Here is a 26,106-nt window from a genome sequence, read left to right on the forward strand (position 1 = left end):
ATTCCATTCTATCAAGGGCTTTTTCAGTATCTAAAGATATCAAAGCCTCAGGGTGAGTGGAGGGGAAGAATTGTAAACAACGTTAAATGCCCATATAAAATAAAAAAGAGGAGTGCCTGTTGTGAATAAATCCAGTTTGGTCCAAGGATATGGCAGATGGAAGGATGGTTTCCAAACGTCAGGCCAATAGCTTTGACAATGATTTAAAGTCAACATTATGGGACGATATGAACCACACATTAAGGAATCTTTGCCTTTCTTTAAAAGTAAAGAAATTGATGGCTGAGTTAAAGTTTGAGGAAGACAGCCAGAATTAAACTCTTCAACAAGCACACCTACCAAAGTGGAGCCAGCTTTTTCCAAAATGTTTTATAAAACTCAGCTGGAAAACTTGTACTACTTTGTAGTGATCTAGCTGCAACGTCAAATTCTATTGCTGTGATTGGTTGTTCCAATTCCTTTGCTACATTTTGAACAATAGTAGAAACATTAATCTTATCAAAAATGGTATCAATATCTGCTGTAGCAGAAGAACATTCGGATGTATTAAGTGAAATGTAAAATTCCTTAAAAGTCGTGTTGATTTCTGACGTAACACCTGGATTATCTTTAATTTGTGGGATTCATTGGTATGAGGACATTTCGCGCAACTGATGTGCCAACAATTTGCTAGTTCTGTCTCCTTGTTCATAAAATTTAGACCTGGAGTGAAGTAAAAGCTCAGTGGTGCATTGTGACATTATAACATCATACTCGGCCTGGAGGGATATGCGTTATTTATATATGTCTGAAAACTTAGAGATTGCATAAAGAGAGTCTAATTGAGATAGACGTTTGCTAACCATGCCAATTTCACACCTGGTTAATGCCTTCAGGGTTTCCCATAGCAAGGAAACTGTAATGTCTGGGATTTTGTTACTTTTAAAAAAAAATCTATCCACTGAGAGACAAAATTAACAAAATCTTTCTCGAAGAGTATGCTGGTATTGAGATGCCAAGGTGAGCATGTATTAAAAAACTTCTGAAAGCGAACATTCACAGAGACAGATGCATGGTCTGATAAAACAATTGAATCATATTTGCAATCAGAAATAGATGTGAGCAGTTTGTCATCCACCAAAAAGAAATCAATACATGTAACAGTGTGGTGGACGTGTGAAAAAAAAATCCCTTGCTAGAGGGATTAAAGAACCACCAGGGATCAACAACAATAAACTCCTCCATAACAGTCTTAATTATTTTAGCAGATTTGGACTGGGCACTTGGAATAGAGGAAGAGCGGTCTAAGTGAGAATTCAATCAACAGTTAAAATCTCCTCCCAAAATTAACTGGTGTGAAGATATATTTGATACCATTGAAAGAAACTGTCTGAAAAAACCCTCATCTTCCCAGTTGAGAGCATAAATATTAGCCAAAGTCAAAAATCTGTTGTAAATGAAAGCAACTCTTCTAGATCTGCTTGAAAAGGAGGAAAAATATACTTATCCAATCCAACCTCGTTTCAACTTAGGCCTGTCTATATTTTTCGAGTGGGTTTCCTGTAAATAAATTATTTGGGCATTATGATGGCGTAAATAATGTAAAACCTTACTGCATTTAATTAGGTTGTTCAGACCCTTGTAATTCAGACTGGTAAATTTAATGTCCCCACCTACCAAAGGTGGTGAAGCATTAAACTGTGTCATATGTAATAATCGCATGTAAAATCCCAAAAGTGCAATAATAGATAAACAAATGTAAACCTTGTAAAAGTGAGGTATGTGCCGCACTACACCCACCCCAACCCCATTACCATCACCATCACCATCAGAACAAAACAAATTCCACCCCCGCCATAGCAGTATCCCTCCAAATGGAATGCCTGCCCACCAAACCCTTCCCCTCCCAGCAGAAGCATCCTCGAGATGGGTGTGTGCTCTCTTCCCCCCATAGTAAAAAGAACCTGTCGTCCTTTGGAGCTCAAGCAAGCTACACGGCGACCTCGGGGAATGTAAGTTAACTGTACAAAAACTACAAAGCAAAAATGAGTGAAAATGTAAATGCAATAAAAATATATATTGTGTATAGTTAAACAATTCAACTCTACATTCTTTGGTACCAGTAAAGCAACATTTCGACAAAATAAAATCTTGAGTAAAACAACATGTACTTCTTCGCGAACGAAGTCAATTATAAGAAGAATACCAAATCCAAGTCCATAAACACAGTATACTGATCATCTTGATCTCCACAGTGGGAAATGTAGTCTTTGTCCGTGGTAGCATAAAGCTAATGTTTAATCAGCCGAGTTAGGCCCAAGCATCAATCTGGCTCTGGAACCGCAACCTTTTTATGGTTTTTATTTACACAGTCCATAGCCCGACCCGGGTCATCAAACCTATGAGTTAGGCCACTTGATATGTAATGTCACTGGATAACAAAGGCCAAATTTAACATTAGAACATAAGTGTAACTCCTTCTTTACCGAGGCTAAAACCGCATGCTACTTAGCCGCAGTCAAAGTGAAATCCAGAAAAATGAATACTCTCCTTCCATTATATACAAGGGGAGAAGCATTTCCAGCACAGTGTAGAATGTGATTTCTCACTTGAAACTGGTTCACCCTGACAACCATCGAGTAAGATAACTAGCCTTCTTTTGGTTTAGCACATAATGTGCGATGAGCCCTATCTAACATGGATTTAGCCTCAACTCTGAGCCCGAAACATTGACTCTCCTGCTCCTCGGATGCTGCCTGACCAGCTGTGCTTTTCCAGCACCAGACTTTTTGACTCTGCTCTCCAGTATCTGCATTCCCCACTTCCTCCAAGTCCTATAAAAGTTGGGCCTTAAATTCTGTGGGGTGAGGACCCTCCAATCCCTCAGGTAAACCCACAAGTCGAATATTATTCCACCTGGAGCAGGCTTCCAGGTTTTCACATTTCTTAGTCAGAGACTCGACCATAGCAGATAACACATTAACATTAGCTTGGAGGCTAGCTATCTAGATTTCGTTGCTCCTTGGATGCTGCCTGAACTGCTGTGTTCTTCCAGCACCACTAATCCAGAATCTAGTTATCATGCTCATTCGCCGAATGTTCCAGGTCCAAAATAGTCCCGCATTGCGAAGAAACTTTATCCTCCAATGGCTTCAGAGCAGTTGTTACCTCCTTTTTAACTGTCTCTGAAATTATAGATTCAAACTTGGTAATGATTTCAGCCCACATATCGTCCATCATGTCCTTTATGCTACGTAGCATGGCTTCACTAGTATCCGGCTTCTCTGGAGACTCGGGCTCAGGCGAATGGGCGTGGCCTAGCATGACTGGACATGGCTAACTCGATTTTGGTTTGAGAAGTTGCCATTTGAAAGGATACAGGTAAAAATGGTCGTGTTTAGAAAAAATAGCCAAATGGAGAGTGGAGGGCATGTAACGACCAAACTTAAGAAATCAAAATATATAAGTTTACTGTGTCCCCTCGTAATTGACCTCTCTACCATGGGAAAAAGCTTCATACATTCCACTCTATCAATGCCATTCACAATCTTGTGAACTTCTATTAAATTGCCCCTCAATCTCCTGCATTCTAATGAAAACAAACTCAGTCTAGTCAAGCTTTCTTCATAGCTAAGATCCCCCATATCAGCCAACATCAGTATCCTCTCCGAAGCATCCGCCATTCTTCTGGTAGTGTGGTGACCAGCACTGTACACAATATTACAAGTGTGCCTTAACGAAAGTTTTTATAAAGCTGCAGCATAACGTGCCTATCCTTATACTCAATGCCCCTTCCAGTGAAGGTGAGGATGCTATAAGACAGTTTTTACTGCCTTATCTACCTGTGCTGTCACCTTCAGTGATCTGTAAACCTGTATACCCAGATCCCTTTGCATATCAGTACTCCTAAGGGTTCTACTATTCACTGTATAAATTCCACCTGTACTTGACCTTCTAGAATGTATTATCTCACATTTATCTGGATTAAACTCCATCTGCCATTTTTCTGCCCATGCCTCCAACTGTCCTATATCCTACTGTATCTTCTGACAACCCTCCACACTACCTGCAAGTCCACCAATCTTTCTGTCATCTGCAAACTTATTAATTAGATTAGCTATGTTTTCCTCCAAATCATTTATGTATGTCATGAACAGCAGAGATCCCAACACTGATTCCTGTCAGAGCTCATGTACAGGTTAACAGAATGTAAGTCAAATGAGAAGGAAGGCAATGTGACCAGTGCAATGTTTGAGACTGACAGCAGAGTTAATGAGAAAGTTTCTGTGGAATATTGTATGGTTCTTATTTGCGTGGCGGCATATGGGTGTTTTGGCATCCCTGCAGAAGCAGTTTCAATATTTTCCTATGAGGACCAGGATTGTCTCCTCAAAATGGGTGTGGACACAAATGGCGTGTGCCTTCCTATCTATATGGGATTTCACTGCCCATTATGTATTCTCCTGTAATGAACAAAAAGGGACCAATGAATGAGATTACAGTGAGTGGCATAGATGCTAGTGCTGGAACTCAAATAGTCCTGTTTTGAAGCTTCACCAGGTAGACATATCCTTTTTAAGTATGTCTGGTGCTGCTCCTGGTATTCCCCCCCCCCCCTGTATTCTATATTGAACTGGGGTTGATCTTTTGGTTTGGTGGTATTGGTAGAATGAAGGATATGCTGGGCCATGATGTTGCAGATCGTGAAGGAGGTTACTGTTCTGTTATTGTTCATGTCCCACAGTACCACATGGATATCCAGTCTTGAGTTGTTAGATCTGGTCAATGCTTATCCCAGTTAACAGGGAGATGGTGCCACACAACATGATGGAAGGTATTGTCTATGAGAGGAAGAGGCTACGTCTCCACAAAGACTATGCAGTGGTCACTTGCTGACACTATCGTTGACACATCTGCAGTGGACAGAAGTATATTTTTCCCTTCTGTTAGTTCCCTCATGATTCTCCACAGACCTAGTCTAGCAGTTATATCTTTTAGGGCTCAATCAGCTCAGTTAGTGGTGTTGGTGTTGAGCCACTCTTGGTGCTGGACATAGAAGTCTCCCATCCAGAGTATGTTTTGTACCCTTGCCACTCTCAGTCCTTCCTCCAAATGTTGTTCAATGTGGCAAAGTACTGATTCATCAGATGGAGAAGTTTCAGGTGTGGGGAAAGTGGGAAGTGGGTGTGCTTGGTAATTAACAGCTGATTTTGTTACCTATGTATGACCTGATGTAATGAGATTTCATAAGGTCCAGACTTCACTTTGCGGACACCTTGGTCAACTCTCTTCCAGCTGTATGCCATTGTGCTGCCACCTCTGCATGGTTTGTCATGCTGGAGAAACAAGAGGTATCCAAGGATGGTGGTGGTGTTGCTTGGCCAACGATGTTGTATGTAAGGTATGATTGCATGAGTATGACTATGTCAGGCCATTGCTTGATTAGTCTTTGAGGCAGCTCTCCCAATTTTGTATTTGTCCTCAGATGTTTGCAAGAAAGAGTGTGCAAGGTCTACACCATCAGCAACAGTTTCAGTACATGATGGACATAAAGCATAAACCTAAGGTATTGAATTGTATTTAAGTTAAAGCATGGAAACCTATGTTTAGACTGACCATTCTATTTTTAATGTTAATCCTTTTGAATAATAGTCCAAATCACATGTACATGGCACTTCCCTATATTATTTTGTCTTAATTCCTCAGCCACACATAATATCTTACGAATGAGGAGCAGGGATAGGCAGTTCAGCCCTTGAGCCTGTTCTGCTATTTGATATGATTTTGGCTGATCTTATCTTGGCCTCAACTCCAACTTTCCTGCCTGCTTTCTTGTATAACCCTTCAACCTGTTACTAATTTAAAATCTATCTATCTCCTCCTTAAATTTGCTCAATGTCCAAGCATCTACCACACTTTAGTCGTGAAGTCCACAGATTTGTGAACCTTTGAGAGAGGTAATTCCTTCCTTGTGATATATATGTATAAAAAGACTTTTTTTCATTGGGGTTAAAATCTTATTTCATGCTGATAGAACAAGTCAATTAAATGGACATTTCAATTCATTTTCAGAGTTACTATTCCTCTCATGCTACATGAACCTGTACAATTGGATAAAGTACTGGTCAATACAGATGAACAGGACTGGTCAGTTTAGTGGTCAATTATCTTTTCTAAACAGAACCCTATCATTAATCACTATGTTAAAGACATATTTACGTTTTCTTGAGCATTGCAAAATGACATCAAGTTGTCAGCATTCTTTGTACAAACTGGTACAAAAATTCTTCAGACTGGATTTCCTTCATGGTGCATGAGGTCTCAAACATTGGGCTTCCCTATCCAGCTGTGAGTGATGGTTGACAAGTTACATGAGGAGAATATTCTAAGAACATACCCATCTCAATTATGACATAGCACAGCTAATGAGTGTCAACACAAGGCTGAAGAGTCTTCAATCAGAAGTCTCTTCCTGATGTCTCTATCATAAATATCTGTCACATCCCAGGCTGCTCAGATAGACTGAACAGTGACAAATAGAATTTCATCCTGAAAAGTGTGAGGTGATGCATTTTAGGAGGACTATGACAGCAAGGGAGTAAATACTGAATGTTTCCCCATGTGGGGTAATCTAGAATGCCAGGGTATGGTTTAGGAAATACTCCTCTGTCTGTCTTTCTGTCTTTCTCTCTCTCTGTCTCTCTCTCTCTCTCTATCCCTCTCTCTCTCTCACCCCTCCCCCTCCCCAAACCCCTCCCCACCTCTATAATATATCATGAATAACTAACATAATTGCTAACCTTGACCTAATGGCAACAAGAAGACATTTTCTTAATTGAAGAATATCAAATATGTTTATTTCAGAATGTTAACACACGGTACTTTTTTTTCTGGAAATGGTCTGGTAGTGCCTAACTTGCATAAATATTGTTGTCTTTCTTGTTTTAATTCACTGATCTTCACGGACATCTTTATTGGACCTTGCATGGTAATGAAATATACTAGGATACTACATATATATATATATATCCATTATCTTCTTTGAGATAGCTAAATCATTTGACTTCTCTCTTTAATTTTTTTTTCAAGACTTGGCATCAAAAATCCTAGATCTCAAATATTTAGGGCTGCTGTAAGTGAACCTAAAGAATTTGTCAGAATTACTTCATAAGGTTCAAATTAATTTCAACGAGGACAATGCATACCCAAAGAAGTGCAATGCACAATAAGGCGCAGGAGGTGACCGGTAGATTTAATACTGTCCACAAGTCATGAGAACAGTATAAGTAACCAGATACTTCGGTGGTGATTCTGAATATCATTATCATTCATGTGCTTAAACATTGTAACCCTGCAGAATGTCATAAATATGTAACCATTTATGGTAAAATAAAGAGATCTAACCATGTAAATGAAAGGGACAGATACAAAATATTGAACCCGATTTTGAAACGTTTTTGGTCTTTAGGAAAAATTATATGAGATGATGAAGTAACAGTTGAGAACTAACGGGCAGAAAATGTTAATAACGTGACACAAAACATAATGTGTGGGTAAGTGCTGAAATGTTCCTGCCCACTAACCATTCTTTTTAGTTGACAAAGTAGACCTGCTGTGCAGTGAATGAATGATTGCAAGTTCTGTTTTAAATGCCAAAGCAAGCTTTGCGGGGAATGATAATACAACATACTTAGATTATCCAGGCTGAAGCTAAAACAGTGGGAGGATTTCAAGGACACTTTTGATATAATACAGTACAATATGATACAGTATTTATCCAAAAAGGTAATAGTTCCGTGTATGAACTTAAAACCATGGTTAACAATCAAGATAATCCAATGTTATGCTGGGAGAAAAAAATCTTGTATGAACGTAAGGACAAGTTCAAGAACAGAGCATGATAAAAAATCAAAGGGGTGCAAAAGTAACCCAGCTTTTATAAAAAATACTAAGAGAACAAGCATGATAAGGGCAAAGTTTCCCCTATGAAGGGTGAATTTGGCAAGTAACTAATCATTTTTGACTTGTGAGCTGGTCAATGAGAAATGGATATGAAAAGGGTAGGTCATCAGTAATCCAGTTTTTAATTTGAGCTGGTCACTGGCATGATAATTTTGAATGTCTGCAGATGTTTCTCATATGGTGGACGAATGCATGAATACAAGGGGGAAATAGAGGGCTATGGATCCTGTAAGTGAACACAGTTTTAGCATGGAACGGAAAAACATGGCAGTGCAGGCTTGAAGGGCTGAAGGACCTGTTGCTGTGCTGTATTGTTCTTTGTTCCTGTTGGTGTAGCAAATGGCATTTGATTAATTCTTTAGATTATTAGCAAAACTTAAATTGCACAGATTTGGAGTTTACCTTGATACATGGGTCAGTATTTGCCTGTGTCGTAAGTGTCATGGAAATTAAATTGACTTGACTCAACTATTAGCAAGAGCAAAGAAAAAGAACTTTATTATTTTTTAACCTCTGCATGCAGAGGGACCAATACACTTGGCAAAAATGCCTTGTGTAAGGGCACTTGAGCATAATTCAGATACTCTTCTTATACCATTTTTATCACACTCTCAAGGACAAAGATTGGGAAGACTTGAGTGGTTATTTTCTTCATTCCCTTGTTGTGGACATACAGTTCTTATATTTTCCTTAGCTCAAATCTGAAATTGACTGCTTACAAGGCCAGTTTGAATGTTTACAAAGTTCCGCAGAGACAAGCTATCCCTCGACTGCAGACTTCAGCAAAGTGTCAGAAAAGTTTTAAATTTAGAAAAGCATTTCAGATTTCACAGTAAATGTTAAATTTGTGAATTTTCCATTACATTTTCCCCCTTTTTGTCATTTTATGACAACAAGGATAACAAAAAGTAGAACCAGACTTAAAAAAAATCTACAGAGCCAGATAGCTAAAATCAGCGAACTTAACAGCTGCCTGTGTTGTGAGGAGCATTTGAAACGGTCCCAGCCACCTCTTCGCTTTTCAGTTTTTTCTCCTGAAGTCTTTCACCACTATACAGTCTCCAGGTTCTAGATCATGCAGCTTCCCTTCTGCTGGTTGGTGTGGTGCTGCTTTCACTTGATTCTGTATTTCAGACAAAAATGTAGAGAGTTTCATACAGTAACACAACATCTCATCCTCACAGTGGCCTGTTACCTGTCTTACCTTAGGTCTTGGGTCAATTCCTGTGTTGGGCGGCCTACCAAACAAAATCTCAAATGGGCTAAGATTAGCTCTTCCTCTCCTCCTAGATCTCCTATACGTTAGCACAATCGGAAGTGCCTTTGTCTATGTCACCCCTGGTTCCTCACAACATTTTGTCAATTTAGTTTTTTAAGGTAACATTTTCTCTTTCCACTGCTCCACTGCTCGCAGGGTGGTAGGCACAATGTTGTCTCATGTTTGTTCCCAAATAATCACTGATCTGCTGTAGGGCATTATTGACAAATGGTGTCCCATTGTCACTACTGAGCCTTTCAGGGATGCCGCTGTGCCTACCAAAAAAGGTAACTGGTGTACCTTCCACATATAACATAGAGGTAGGCATTGTTTTATACGCATCATCATTGTACTGAACGTATGGTCCATGCTCTGCAATCTCAGCGCTCAATATAGGGGTGGGACTTGTTTCCGTGTCCATAAGGTTAGTAGAAGAGATTAGCATAAGCGAGTCTTCGTTGCTAAGCATAAGGGAAAGAAGTTTACCTGTGCCTTGTGGGCTGCCCACCTCCACCTCAGCCTTCCCCTGTCAGTTACCTGCTGTCCTGCCTCGAGGGCCGATTGAGGTTGTTTGTGCAGGCACAGTCTCGCCCAGTGGTCCATTGCTCCACAAACAAAGCACCCGCCAGATCTACCTCTGCCAGCGCCTCTTCCGTTCTCTTTTTCTGCAGCACCTCCCTCCAATGGCTGGGCGACCATCTGCATCATAGTAAGCTGAGCTTTATGTGCTTGCTGTTACATCTTCAATTTCCACTTATCTTTCTCTTGGGTAAGCAATTTTTCAGCATGTATCGCATGTTCTATCAAATTCAGCTTTCCCGTGTCCCAGGTAATACATGTGTCCTTTACCTTTTTCGCTATTTTATCCTTCATTCCATTGATGAAGCTGTTCCTCAGGTGTGCCTCAAATGGCTTTATGTTTTCAGGTGGTCTCAGTCCACTATGGATGTTATGGACTTCAGTGAGGCACGTAAGGTACTGGGACACTGTCTCACCTTCTCGTTGTTTACACATTGCTATTTTGGTTATGTCGATTCGCACTGGGAATGCCTCCCTATGGTCGATCGCCAGCGCTGCAACAAAAGCATTAAAGTTTCCATTCTCTTCCGCTTGTGGGTTGGTTACTTTGGCATGGACGTTTACAGCTGGCCATTTATACTTGAGTTTGGTGACATCAGCACCATCCCAGGAGACGTCTCATCTCATGTGACGTGGGACGGAACTCGATGCGGAACTTTATCACTTCTTCAGCGAGCTTATTACCTCCAACCTTGCGTGGGTCAGGCAACTGCCCATAGGCACTTTCCAAATCCTTCATGGTCCATGGTCAGTGGACCAACACTGGATACCCTTCTGGACCTGCAACTTCAACCACTGGGGCTTGCAGAACCACCTGGTTAGATGATCGTACGTCAATACTCTCGTTGTCTGACTCATCATCCGTCATGGAGTGATCGTGAATAGGCCCTAGATGCTTTTCCATCTTGGAGTGGCTATCCTTCTTTTGGGCTTCTTGCTTCAATTGGTTGCGGGGTATGGCATGCTATCGGTGATTCAGCAGACCCTGAGGCGACAGCCGCTGACTTGGAAGCTTCGCCAGGTGGATCTCGTTTGGGGGCTGTAGGTCTCGGAGGGCAGTCATCAAGGTCACGATCTGAAACAGACTTAAGACACTGTACAGCTTCATTAGGTGTTTTCCGCGCGCATCTGCGTGTGCACTAGTATTTGTATGTGTGTTTGATCTATCCTTTACTTGAGATTTCCTTTCCCTAATATCAGCCTCAGCCTTCCACATGTTATAAGCACTCCAATTCACAGGTTCTATTTTCCCCTTCCATTTCTCCTTCTCTCTCTTCTCCAACCTTGACCTCAATATTTCCAACTGCCTTTTACTAAAAGTTCCTCTCTCAGGAAAATCACATTCCTTGATCCACAATTCTAACTGCTTTACAGGCTCTGGGTTGTAATTATTTTGCATGTACTGTATTTTTGGTTGGCCATTCCAAATCCTCTGTGGACCCTCTTTTTGTTAGCTCTTGCCGGAGCCCATTTTTAGCATTACTGGAAAAGTGTTCAGCTCTCTCTCTCTCTCTCTCTCTCTCTCGCGGTACTATTATCTTTTCCCTTTTACTTGCTTTTTATCTCTGAGGTCCCCTCTCATATTGGGCGCGTCCGCCTCAATACCTTGGTTTTCGTAAACCAAGAAACCACGAACCCGGTATGTCTTTGGCGAGTCCAACTCCGCCAATGATGGTTCCAAGTCTAAAACCACCCTTAAACTTGCTGTCTCTTAAACACTCGAGAGACGGCAATCCTTTCCCTTAGGTTTTGCTCAAATACCGTGTGAGAGTCTCCTGAACCCTTTTCCTGATTCACTTATTCTCTTAGAATGAGTCTCTATGTAGGAATACGTAAGCCACGACTCTTACTCCAACCCTATTCGATTCGAACCCCGGTGCTGGAGCGATCCACAGATTCCCAGTCCTCTCACGCAAAGGGGCCAATTCAGCACTCGAGATGAAGTAAAAGACCTTTAAGACGCTGCGCCTGCGCCTCCTGGGAATCCTCAGAATCTCACCCAGTCACGGGATCCCAGACAAGTCCCCAGGTTTACTGTCATGGAAATTAATTTGACTCGACTCAAGAGCAAAGAAAAAGAACTTTATTATTTTTTAACCTCTGCATGCAGAGGGACCAATACACTTGGCAAAAATATCTTGTTATAAGGGTATTTGAGCATAATTCAGATACTCTTCTTATACCATTCTTATCACGCTCTCAAGGACAAAGATTGGGAAGACCTGAGTCGTTATTTTTCATTCCCTTGTTGTAGACATACTGTTCTTATGTTTTCCTTAATTCAAATCTGAAATTGACTGCTCACAAGGCCAGTTTGAATGTTTACAAAGTTCCACAGAGACAAGCTGACCCTCGACTGCAGACTTCAGCAAAGTTGCAAAGTGTCAGAAAAGTTTTAAATTTAGAAAAGCATTTCAGATTTCACAGTAAATGTTAAATATTTTCATTTTCCATTTCATAGGACAGGTGGTTCAGAATTGAAATCAGGAAGAATCTTCTCATACAATGGGCAGTGAAGTCATTGATCCCTCTGCAGGTGGTATGTGGATTTGGGATCATCGAACGTTCCTTCCATCGTTGCAATATGTTGTGTGAGCAGTTACAGTATATAGATCAAATATGGATTAACATTTAAAGACAAATCCATAGTGTTGGAATGGAAACACTACAAACATTAATAGGCAAAATGGCTTTCCTCTGTTCCTATACAAATAATACTTTGCATGACATGTACATCCATATCTGACCATGGCGGACAGTGAACTTGCAAGTTATATTTTCAAACCTTCCATATTCACATCTTTCATGAGCTTCATGTATAGGACCATAAGTTATGGAAGCAGAAGTAAGTCATTCAGCCTATCAAGTGAATGCACCATTCATTGAGATCATGACTGATTTGATTAACCTGAACTCTACTTTCCTGCCTTTTTACAATAACCCTTGATTCCCTTACTGATTAAAAATCTATCTATCTCAGCTATATACCCAACATTAATAACTGTCTACTGTAAAGAATCCCACAGATTAGCTACCGTTTGAGAGAAGAAATTCCTTCTCATCTCTCTCTTAAATGTGCAACCCCTCATTCTGAGGAAATGCCCTCTGATCCTAGTTTCTCCCACAAGGGGATAAAATCTTTCTGCATCTACCCCTCCAATGCCGGTATATCTTTCTTTAGATGAGGGGATCAAAATTGTTCACAGTATTCCAGCTATGATCTGATATAGTTTTACCAAAACCTCCTTATTTTTATAATCCATTCCTTTGAAATAAGGACTAACATTTTATTTGCATTCCCTATTATCCATTGAACTCGGATGCTAACTTCTTGAGACTGATGAACAAGGACTCATAAATCCTTCTGCTCTGTAGAGTTCAGAAGACTTTCTCCTGTGAAATAATATTCAGCTGTTCTAGTCTTCCTGTCAAAGTGCACAAACTTCAACATTTGCCATAATATATTCCATCTGACATGTTTTGCCCACTCTCTCAACTGGCATTGAGTTTAGGAGTTAGGAGGTCATGTAGCTGCTGCAGGACATTGATTAGGCCACTTTCGGAATATTGCGTGCAATTCTGGTCTCCCTGCTATAGGAAAGGTATCGTAAAACTTGAAAGGGTTCAGAAAAGATTGACAAGGATTTTGCCAGGGTTGGAGGGTTTGAGCAATAGAGAGAGGCTGAATAGGCTGGTGCTATTTTCACAGTAGCATCAGAGGTTGAGGGGTGACCTTATAGAAGTTTATAAAATCCTGAAGAGCTTGGATATGGTGAATAGTCTTTTCCACAGGGTAGTGGTGTCCACAACTGGAGGGTACAGGCTTAAGGTGAGAGGGGAAAGATTTAAAAGGGACCTTAGGGGCAACTTTTTCGTGCAGAAGGTGCTGCATGTATGGAATGAACTGTTAGAGGATGTGGTGGATGCTGGTACAATTATAACATTTAAGAGGCATCTGGATACGTATATGAATAGGAAGGGTTGCGAGGGATACGGGCCAAGTGCTGGCAAATGGGACTAGATTAATTTAGGATATCTGCTCGTCATGGATCCGAAGTGTCTGTTTTTGTACTGTACGTCTCTGTGACTTCATGTTTATATCTCTCAGCAGATTCTTTTTGTCATAAACCCTGCTTCATATGTAATATTTAGAGGATGATGAAGAGTCAACCATATTAATCTATGTCTGGGATCTCTCATAGGACAGGCTAGGGGTGTCTCTTGTGGTACAATGGAAGTGTTCCTACCTCAGAGCCAGGAGATCCAAATTTTAGTCCCACCTGCTCCAGTGGTTTGTAATAATATCACTGAACAGACTGATTAAGAAATATCTAGGTGAGATTGGGTAAGCACAGAGACTTCACTCCCGAAGTGAAACTGAGAACCAGATGTAATATAGTATGGAAATAGACCCTTCCATCCAAATTGTTCATGCTGACCAGTTTTCCCAAACTAATCTTGTTCCATTTTCCTGCATTTGGCCTATATCTCTCTGAACCTTTCTTATTCATGTTCCTGGCCAAATATCTTTTAAATGTTGTAACTGTACCACTTCCTCTGGCAGTTCATTCAATTTGTGCACCTCCCTCTGTGGAAAAGGTTGCCCCTCAGATCTCTTTTAAATATTTACCCCCTCTCCTGAACCTATTCCCTCCAGTTTTGAACTCCCCTACCCATGGGAAAAGACCATTGCTGTTCACCTTGTCTGTGCTGCTGATGTTTTATAAACCAGTATAAGGTCACTCTTCAAACTTAAGTACGTTTTAAAAATGTCATGACACTACTATGGGGGGGGGGGGGGGGGGGGGAATCTCCTTGTGTCCTGGCCAATTGTTATCACTAAAATAGATTATTTGGATGTAATGTAATTGCTGTTTGAGTTCATGCCTGAATTTATGGCTGCATTTCTCTACCATGATCACACTGATTGGTTGTCTGTTTATGCTGCCTGCAGCTCAAGATATACCACACATTTCAAGATTATTTAATTGGCTTTGACACATCCTGAATTCATGAAAGGGGCTATAAAATTGCAAGTTCTCCTTTTTTGAGATGCTTTGCACAAGTTTAGCCTATCTGTAGTTCCAGATCATGTCAAAAATCGTAGAATTTGTGCATCCCATACATCTTATTGGTAATAATGCCAATTTGCCAATACAGAGGAACCTTGATTATCCGAATATTAATTATCCAAATTTCAGATTATCCAAAGAAGATCTCAAGGTCTCGATAGAAACATTACATTAAAGAGATGTTTCAACACTGATTGCGTCTTTTGTTCAAAATGATTAAAAATGAACTTGGCTTACTTGGACATTGATGGGAGGCCAGTCTCCAAATGACTGACTGCCCGCCCTCCCCTCTCTTTTTCTCTCTCACTCTCTCTCCCCCCCACCCCCACATTCTACACAGGGCTGTACCCTAAAACTTCCTTCCCCAAATAATCTCTCCAGCATTGTCCTGTACAGGGCAAAGGTGGAACCTGTCAAAACGTTACAATAAAAGGTTGTGTGTGGGGGGCTGTTTGTGCACTATTTTGAGATTCACCCTCCAAAGGCAGCAGCAGTCTTACTATTGGTGTACAGTCCAACTGCTCCAGAGTGGGGGGTGGTGGGGGTGGGGGGGAGCAGACGCAGTCTCACGGGAGCTGACGGTGAGGGGTGCATGGGGACGTGGATGCAGGTGGGGGCAGTGTTGGACGGGGTTGGCGGGACAGACGGGGTGGGGGGTGGGCAGATGAGGGCTTGCGTGCGGTGTGCTGCTGCTTAGTCTCCTGAATGGGGAGTGGACTTAGCAAGTGCTTGCTGTGTCAATCCCATTCAACTGATTTTTTTTGGTGGGGTGCGGGGGGCTTCAGCAATGCTGCAGGTCCTTTACACACATGTGTGTGTCTGCTCAGAAACTAGCCCTGAGACAGACAGAGGGAGCAAGACAGGCAGAGGAAGGAAGAAGGAAACTTCAGAAAACTCTCAGCCCCAGAGGAGGGGCACTGAATCAATTAACCAAATAATGAATTATCCGAATGAAATACTGCCCGCCTATCTCATCCGCATTATCAAGGTTCCTCTGTAGTAAGGCCTGACAGTTATATTTGACAAAATAACAGTTCTTCATCAATGTTGCTGTGCTATCTGACATGAGGTATACTCTGAATAGGCAAGGCAAGTCCTACTGATTATTTTAGTCCAAAATTTGAAAGATTTGTAGTTCTACATAACACAAAAATGTTTGTTGCATAACCTTGCATCAACAAGTATAAAAATGTAAGTTCAATGGTTATGAAATGGAAGCACAGATTATTCAATAACTCAAGGGTTTTTCTTTTGCTAACCCCTCAAGAAAGTAAGCAGCTTACATGGGCTTTCAGAATGAGTAAGAACACTTAATGTAACTGAATGTCAACAGGTGTTATAACTAAATGACAGCTCTTTAACAGTCAGATAAATATCAAGTGAAAAGTAGAGCATGCCCAGTGCAAAATCCTAGTCAAGCTAAATTAGCTCTAATCACATATTATTGCTGTATAAATAATTTTCCTATACTTGTGGTTGAAAAGCAAATGGTTAAAAATGTCGTGCATGCTGGAAACAATATCACATCTCTTGTGCTGTGCATTCAGGAATCTCTTTAAAAATATTTAATACACTTTGCTGGCCCACAACAGCACTGAAACAGAACCTGTAGTATGCAGCTCTTTAGATTATGAAATGTTGTTATTCATCATATCAAGAGAGCACATCATAAATTTCATGATCAGTAATGACCCAATGATTATACTCCATTTTCCAGAGATACTAATTCAAACTGTTGTTCATTCCAGTTGAGCACCAAATATCATCAGTAAAATCTAACTTGTTGCTAAATCTGAATTGTGAGTCAAGGTCCAACACATGCATTTGACACAAATTCATTTCTTACAATTCTTGATGTATTCTTTGTTAATGTCAACTTGGAAATGGATTGCATTGCACCCTATTTATGCTAAAAATGTGCTGCGTTCCATGTTGGACCAGACTGCCTGGTAGACATCTGCGAGCAGCAGGATATGCACCTGAAACTAATATTAGATATATAATTTATGTCAGGGGATGTGATGGCCCGTTAATCCAGAGACCCAGATAATGTTTTGGGGACCTGGGTTCGAATCCCACCATGGGAGATGATAAAATTTGAATTCAATAAATATCTGGAATTAAAATTCTATGGCTGCTATAAAAATCTATTTCCAATTGTCAGGAAAAACCCACCTGGTTCACTAACATCCTTTAGGGAAGGAAGTCTGCCATCCTTACCTGGTCTGGCCTAAATGTGACTCCAGACCTAGAACAAAGTGGTTGACTCTCAATTAGGGATGGGCAACAAATGCTGTCTAGCCAGCGATGTCCTTATCTTATTAAAAACATTTTTAAAAAAATCTGGACTAATGCTTGTTTCAAGACTCTGAGAATTTAGTATTTAAACAAACATAGTATACATCTTAAATGCCAAAGTAGAGTTTCCAGGCATTCATCAGCTGTATCAATGGTTCTCAGAGAAACCTCAGCTGTCTGTTACTGAAAAGGTAGGTTATTAATTTATTATATTTTTTTGTGGGACCAAATGTACAAACACCTTGCAGCTCCATATTCAAACTGCAGTGCATTGCTAGTTCCTCATTGTTCATTCCTGGTTGCTTCATGTAATGACTTTCCTAGGATTCTCTGCAGCATCTGAGCCATTTGATCTTCTTGACCCCTCCTGTCTGTTACCTCTGCTGTTTGCAATTCATTAGTGCAATGCTAATAAAGCCAGCAGATCAATTTTCTGTGGTCCTATTCTTGAGCAAGCAGTGTGCACTACATCAAAGCATACACCAGTTTGGTCATGATTAATACTAGGCCACAAAGTCTGAGAAGCAGACATTGTTAACTGAAGTGCTTGCAGTGAAAGTTTGTCTTTGAAAATACAAAATGTGCTGTAGCTTGGTCACTTTTAGTCATTTATACCAAGCCCAATATCCTAATGACAGTTATCTTTGTGATGAAATGTGAGCAGCAAACAAAGCAATGATCTGTGAAAGAATGTATCATGAGATTATTGAATAATAATATAGATCAGCATTTTTTTTATTACTGCTATTTTATATTTGCAGCACCCGTCAGCCTAAAAGTAATATGAATTATTTTACTCTAAGTGTTAGCTTGGATCAGTGATAGCATTTTTTCTTCTGGGTCAGATGATTGTTGGCTCACATCCTACTCATGTGACATGATTAAATAATAGTTTGACACAAGTGCAGTCATAAGAGAATTGTTCCATTGGCGGGGATGCCATCTTTAGATGAATTATCAGATTTAGGCCCTGTCTGCCGATCGCATTGGACATAAACATTTTGGCCAACATTATCTGTTAGTCACCAAATCAGACTAACAAGTTATTTGTCATATTTCTCATTTGTGGGACTTTACTGTGTTTGAAAAAAAGGTATTACAAAGCCAACATAACACAGTAGTCTTCAAAAGTCGTGAAATTTTTAAGTGCTTTGTGACATTTTGAGGAGATTAAACTGTGATATGAACTCAACTTTTTCTTCTGTCCAGAGTGTAGTGCTGGAAAAACACAGCAGATCAGGCAGCATTCAAGGAGCAGGAGAATCGCCATTTTGGGCATAAGCCCTTCATCAGGAACGATGCCCGAAATGTTGATTCTCCTGCTCCTTGAATGCTCCCTGACCTGCTGTGTTTTTCCAGCACCACACTTTGATCTCTAGCATCTGCAGTCCTCACTTTCTCCTAAATTCTTTTTCATTCTGACAAGTTATTGAAAGTATGGCAGAAATGTTGAATGTAAGCAAAACGTGCATCTAACAAATTAAAACAGAACAAACACTAGCGCATTAATTTTCATAGGCTATAATACTTACTCATCTGTGAGGAGTGTGGCTTTGCGAAGGAAGATTGCAGAATATTTTGTCCAAGGCTTCAGGAATTGGGGATTATCATAGCATAAGAAAATAAATCCAATTCTCAAAACTCCCGTCTCAAGAAACACTAATCTAGGCACAGTCCTTAACTATTCTATTTTATTTGCAATTCAGCTACTATTACAGAAGGATTGTGAAGATGTCTTGTGCCAGTAGGTAGTGTCCCTGCCTCGCAATGAGAAACTCTCGGTTTAAGTCCCACTCCAGAACCTGATAGCCAAGCAAGTTACATTCATAATGAAGCCAAAAAGGTCAGGTAACAACCTGTAAATTCTTCTAGCGTATTCCAATAGCAGCCATTACAAGCAGGTGAAAGTTTTGGTCAGCCATATGATAGAAGAAATTTAGAGTCACTACCATCAATATCCATAGCTTTCACAATTGCCAGACAATGGGTTTCATACTGACAATTTTCAACAACTCAACTGTGGTGTCAAATAAAGCTGTGCAGACACCCACACCATTTCTGGTTAAGTCTAGGAGTATCCCTCGGGTAGAACTAAAAACCATTCCCATCTCCCATGACTAAATATTTTGAAAACTCTCACTATTTCAACTGTAAAAATATTATCGGATGAAATTAGAACCAGGGTGAAAAGACATATCAATAGAGAAGTAAATATCGGTAATAATCTAAGGTATTAATTCGACAATGTCATTTGTTTTATCAGTGACCTTAATGTCATTTTTAATTGGCATACTTTTGTAGCTATAATGCACTAAATGACACTAATATAGGTGGTATCCTGGGTCATGAGGAAGGATTTTCAGAAATTGCGACAGAGCCTTGATCAGCTGGAGAAGTGGGCTGAGAAATGGCAAATAGATTTTAATACAGAAAAGTGTGAAGTTTTACATTTTAGAAAGTCAAATCAAGATAGGAGTTTCATGGTGAATGGTTGAGCCTTAAGGAGTGTAATATAACCTTGGAGTTCTGATGCATAGTTCTCTGAGAGTGGAATCACAGATAGATAGGGGAGTGAAAAAGACTTTTGGCACATTGGCCTTCATCAGTCAGGGCATTGAATTTAGAAGTTGGGAAGTTATGTTACAGTTGTAGAGGATGTTGGTGAGGCCACACTTGGGGTATTGTGTTCAGTTTTGGTCACCTTGCTACAGAAAATATTATTAAACTAGAAAGCGTGCAGAAGCAATTTACAAGGATGTTGCCAGGACTGAAGGTACTGAGTTATAGGGAGGGGTTGGACAAGCTAGGATTTTTTTTTTCAAAGCAAGGAGAATGAGGGTGATACAATAGATCATGAGAGGCATGAGTAGGGTGAATGCACTCAGTCTTTTTCCAAGCTTGGGGAACGAAGGACTAGAGGGTGTCAGTTTAAGGTTAGAAGGGAAAGAATAAAGGAGACCTGAGGGTCAATGTTTTTGCACAGAGGGTAGTATGCAAATAGAATGAGCTGAATGGAGCTCTTTGAGGTGGATACATTAACAATACTTATATAGTATTTGGACAAATACACGGATAGGAAAGGTTTAGAAGAAAATGGGCCAAGTGCAGGGAAATGGTGTCGGCGTGGACCAGTTTGGGCCGATGAACGTTTTGATTGGCATGGACCAGTTTACATCCATGCTAAAGGACTCTATGACTCAAAGAAAACAGGGACCTGGGTTATATTCTAGCCCTGGGCGACTGCTTTAGTGGAGTTTGCATGTTCTCCCCATGTTTGCGTGGGTTTCGTTGGGTGCTCCGGTTTCTTCCCACAGACTAAAAATTTGCAAATTAGTTGGATTTGACATGCTAAATTATGCATAGTGTTCAGAGATTGTAGGTCAGGGGTGTTAGCCATGGGAAATCCAAGGTTACAGGGATAGGACAGGGGAATAGGTCTGGGTGGGATGCTCTGCGGAGTGTTGTTGTGGACTTGTTGGGTTGAATGGCCTCCTTCCACACTGTGGGAATTCTATTAAAAAAAATCCCCTCTCACAGAATGACTTCATGAATCATTCTCATACTTGTTAATCATGGAAGCTGTGTTTGGAACATGGTCAAACAGGTTGATTGTCAGCATGGGAATGATTCCTGGTCAGCTGTCCATTAAAAGGCAACAGTAAGCCACTGCAGTACTTTTTCCGTAAGTGTCTACTAATCCAAAAAACATCCATGGCCTGAATTGAACATGATAATGGAAGAAAAGTCAATATTTTTAAACATGAGGAGTTGAAAATGCATAGCTCTTCTGATGTATTGCTACATAAAATCAGCAGTAGTTTGGAAAATGATTGTTAATTAGGCCAATTTCGATGATTTTTAAAGGAAGATGCACTCTCTGTAATTTGGTTGACCTTTGAAAAAGTGTTAATTAAGTGACGCCTCATGATACCAGCATTTTGACAGGATTGCTGCTGAGGTCAGAGGTGGATATATTTTGGTACTAACTCCAAAGGTCTGTAGATTTTGGGTCTGGACACATTCTAAAACTCTTGCTCCTTTTCACAATCATAATTAGCTATGATCAAGTCCAATTTAACCTCTCTACAATCACAATCACTAGTCATTTTGTTCCACTTATAGAAATGGAATGAAATGCTACCATCTGGTATATTAAAGAGTTTCTTCAGGTCAAGGGGGTGGCCATGGGTACCTGCATCAGCCCCAGTTTTACCTGTCTCTTTATGGGGTACATGGAACATTCCTTGTTCCAATCCTACTTTGGTCTCCAACCACAAGTCTTTCTTTGGTATATCGATTACATCATCATTGCTGCTTCTCCCTCTCATCTGGAATTAGAAAAGTAGATTAATTTTTATTCCAATTTCCATCCTGCTCTCATGTTAACATGGTCCACATCTGCCTCATTCCTTCCCTTCCTTGACATCACTGTTTCTATTTCTGTGAATAAGCTGGTCACCAATATTCGCTATACAACACTGACTCCCACAGTCACCTGGACTATACATACACACACGCTGCTTCCTGTAAAGAGTCCATTTCATTCTCTAAATTTCTCCATCTTCATCACATCTGTTCCAATGATGCCAGCTTCGACAAGAGGGCCTTTGAAATATCTACCTTCTTCATAAACTGACAAGTTTCTACCACTGTGGTTGACAGGGTCCTCAGCTGTGTCTGACCCATCTCCTGCACTTCAGCCCTCACTTCTTCCCTCCCACAACAGCGATAGGGTTCCCCCTTGTCCTCACTTGCCAACCCACCAGCATCCTTAAACAAAGTATTGTTAGCTACCATTTCCACTATCTCCAGCAGGAGACATACTCCTCTCCCCTCCTTTGCCAGCTTTCCACAGGGACTATTCCATCCAAGGCACCATGGTTCACTCCTCCTCCATTCCCAACATCTCCTCACATCCCCACGGCATCTTGCCTTACTATCGCAGAAGGTGTACCACCTACCCATTTACTTTCTTACTTGTCACCATTCAAGTCCTCAGACACACCCTCCATGTGAAGCAGCAATTTGCCTGCACCTCACTCAACTTAGTCTGCTGTATTTGTGGCTCACAATGTGTTCTCTAATTGAAGAGATGAAATGCAGACTGGGCGACTGCTTTGCAAAAGACCTACATTCTGTCCATAAAAATGACTGAGCTTCCTGTTGCCTGCCAGTTCAACACACTACCACTTTCTCTGGCCAACATCTCTGTCGTGGGCTTGCTGCAGTATTCCAGCATAGCTCAGCACAGGTTGGAAAAAAGGCATCTTAATAGGCCTTCAGAACTCAATATTGGATTCAATCATTTTGGGACCTGCACACCCCCCCCTCACCTCCTTACTCCAGTCCCCACGCATTAGGTTTTGTCATCACATGGGGTGCTACCACAGCCAACCCATTGTCAGCTGCTAATGGTCCCTATTAACAACTATTGATTCTCCAAAGCTGATCTTTACCCATTCCTTTGTCTTGATTTTCCTGCTTCTCAGATGCTGTCTGACTGGCTGTGCTTTTCCAGCACCACTCTAATCTAGACCCCCCCCCCCCATTCCTTTGTCTGTCCAGCTGTTGTTCCCTCTCTCTGAATTCCATATCCACCAATCATTTATTCCTCATCCTTTCCCTCACCCCATTTTCAGCAATATAACAATCTTTTCCTAGCTAAAGTAGGTTCTGAAGTGAGGCCACTGGACTCAAAACATTATATCTCTGTTTTCTCCTCAAGTGCAGCCAGACTAGCTGAATCTTTCCAGTAATTTCTGATTTGGTTGCAAGTATTGGTTGCTTGTGATATGTTAAACATAAAAAAGTAGCAGTGGAACTCTTCTGGTACAGAAAGCCCTACTACAATTTTTTTAATAACGAACCTATCACAGGCAGCCAATACTAATAACCAGGATAATTGTGGTCCTTTATTGAGAATGACTAAAGAAGCAAAGTAGAAACATTTGAAACTGCAAAATGGTGAATGATTGAAGTAATTTTTGTTTTTCATGGAAATTTACCTTTTGACAGTATTTTATAAACTTGAATACCTCCATCAGGTTATCAATAAGCCTACCCGTTGGCATGCTATTTGGTACTTAAGCAATGATGTGAAGGTGCTGGTGTTGGACTAGGGTGGACAAAGTTTAAAATCACACAAAATCAGGTTATAGTCTAACAGGTTTATTTAGAATTACAAGCAATAGGTCCGATGATCTTGCCCCACTAGCAATCTGACAAAGGAGCAGTGTTCCAATAGCTTGTACTTCCAAATAAGCCTGTTGGACTATAACCTGGTATTGGATACTTAAGCAAGACACCATGTATAATATGAAATAATAGAGTTAATATGAGACAGTCAAAAATGTTGTATATACCATTGCAGTCTGATTAATGGTATATTGTGATTAGCATATTTAACTTATGCATAAGAATTATAATAATGTGAGGGAAAGGAAAAATCATACCCCATTTTATGGCACTAGCTGCCATACTCACAGAAGTTTTTGAAATTCTAATTCTTTTAATACAAGAGTGTGGGTTAGTGAATAGATGACTGGGTGAAGTGGATGAATAGATAAGGTGGGTGAAAGGGTAGGTTTAAGGTAAATGAGTGATTAGTTCCTCTGTTCTGAGGAAGGGTCATTCAACCCAAAACATGAACAGAGATTTCTCTCCACAAATGCTGCCAGACCGGCTGAGCATTTCCAGCAATTTACGTTTTTGTTTGAATGAGTAGTTGCATTAATTTGAAGGGTTTGTTGGGTTGAATCAGAGTGGATAGTCAGATGATCAGGGTGGTTGGCAGGTAATCAAGTGCTCAGGGGAGGTCAGGTTAGATGATAGTTAGATGTTCAATGGATTAGTCAGGTGTTGATGGTGTACTTGACTGTTTGGGATAGTCGTGTCGATTTTTGGTATTAGTCAGCTTGTTGGCATCTGGGGATGATTAAGGGGTCAGTTGTAAAGTTATCCAGCTATTTGACAAAGTTTTAAACTGTCTAAAATTTCCAGGCTAAATACACAGGTATGTCCAAGGCATTTAGCACATGCCTCTGCCCTTAGAACAGTCTCAAATAGTCTCAAGTCAGAGGGAATCAGCCCATTGAAAGTTTAAACTTCCTGGTGCACATCAAGACTTTTGGAGTGACCTGACATGCATAAAACATATCCCATCTCCAAAAATCTAGAAGTTTGAAAGATTTCAGCCACTGTATGTTTAATAGTACATATGACAAGTACATGGGAAGCTTCAAAAGAATACAGAGGAATATTTTCATTACATTTTCTTAAACACAGCTAACAGCCTTACGTCTAAGAATATCTGTAAAAGAAAACTCTGTGATCTAAACTTTGGTCAAGCAACAAGTCTTACTGCCAATAATAAACAATTAAATTTTCCACTGCTGATGGCAAGGTTATATTTTACATACCTGAATATTCTGCTGGCATCTGGATGTCAGAAAAAAGTGAGGGTGCCAGCAGGAAGGCAGTGATAACTTCAAGGTGTGAAGTTAAATATTTTGGATTGTACTTTCAATCCAAAATCCCCCTATTCTTTCTGCCCCCATCACCAGCACCACCACCATCACCAAACTCCAATCACCACCAGAGTGCCATGCAATCGACGCTTGGAACCTGTCCTGCTGAATTCCTGCATGTTAATAGAGGAGAGAAGTTCTACTGGTGACAAAAGCAATTTAATATTTATTTTCATTCTTATGGATGTATGGATTGATACCACTAACCTATTCTCAATTATCCTATTCGAGCCAAATTGACAGTAAACTACAATCTCTAAACTAAGTTGTACTGAGAGAAAGCTTTTATTTGATGAACACTATTACAGACATGTAAAACAGCTGAAAATTCATAGTTAATTTGGTTCCCAGCAGAATATCCAGCCACAGACTGGATATAAGTCATGCAATATAAGTCATGTGGTATAATGTTTAGAAGAGTGACAATGGACAGACAGCTGCGGGAACTGGCAAAGAAGCAAATGATGTGGACTTGTGGTGTCTGTAGTGAACCTTGTTATGACGACTGATTGACTGATATAATATTAGTGCAGTCATGTCATCCAGTCATGGGAACCTGCAACACTTTGAATGACTATTTTCGGGCAATATGAAATGGTATGAAGTTAAATAAGGTCTGTGTTCATTTTTAGACTGTACGTGACTTTTTTTTTGTTTAAGAAGAGAAAAGCTTGAGACCAGTTTAATCAAAGTGACATAATTGATGCAGTGATGCATTTCATTATGATTTGCATCTGTGGGTGGAATCTTCAGCTCTCCCCTCTGGTGAGTTCTATGGCAGGGGGAGGATTTAATGAGCTGGGATCCCACTGCTTCCTGTTTCCACCCTGATCAAGTCTAGGGTAAGAAAGCATTGGACCGCTTTCCACCCTGCCAACAATTGAATCCCTTAAGTGGACAATTAATGCTCAATTAATTATCATCCTTCTGTTCCTGACATGAACCCACTGGCCACTTCAGGGGATCTCCCATCCACCGCCTCCAACCTCATAGTCCCATAACCCCGCACCGCCCGTTTCTACCTCCTGCCCAAAATCCACAAACCTGACTGCCCCGGCCGACCCATTGTCTCAGCCTGCTCCTGCCCCACCGAACTCATCTGCATACCTCGACACGGTCCTGTCCCCCTTAGTCCAAGAACTCCCCACCTACATTCGGGACACCACCCACGCCCTCCACCTCCTCCATGATTTTCGCTTCCCCGGTCCCCAACACCTTATCTTCACCATGGACATCCAGTCCCTGTACACCTCCATCCCCCATCACGAAGGACTCAAAGCACTCCGCCTCTTCCTTTCCCGCCGTACCACCCAGTACCCTTCCACCGACACCCTCCTTCGACTGACCGAACTGGTCCTCACCCTGAACAACCTTTCTTTCCAATCCTCCCACTTTCTCCAAACAAAAGGAGTAGCCATAGGCACCCGCATGG

The 26,106-nt window shown here is 40.8% G+C and overlaps 1 protein-coding gene across 4 annotated transcripts in view; it reads left to right on the forward strand.

Annotated features, from left to right (window-relative positions):
* The window catches only part of ppargc1a (peroxisome proliferator-activated receptor gamma, coactivator 1 alpha), a 697,135-nt gene that overhangs the window by 510,962 nt on the left and 160,067 nt on the right, over positions 1-26,106 (forward strand). For 2 of the 4 annotated variants that reach the window (XM_043693928.1, XM_043693938.1), the window contains one exon: positions 5,465-5,545. The exons of the other annotated variants lie outside the window; for them this stretch is intronic. In XM_043693928.1, coding sequence (XP_043549863.1) covers positions 5,465-5,545 — 81 coding nt within the window. The remainder of the gene's footprint in view (positions 1-5,464; positions 5,546-26,106) is intronic. 4 annotated transcript variants of the gene reach the window in all.

This window comes from Chiloscyllium plagiosum, chromosome 1, assembly GCF_004010195.1.
Source record: "Chiloscyllium plagiosum isolate BGI_BamShark_2017 chromosome 1, ASM401019v2, whole genome shotgun sequence".
NCBI lineage: Eukaryota > Metazoa > Chordata > Chondrichthyes > Orectolobiformes > Hemiscylliidae > Chiloscyllium > Chiloscyllium plagiosum.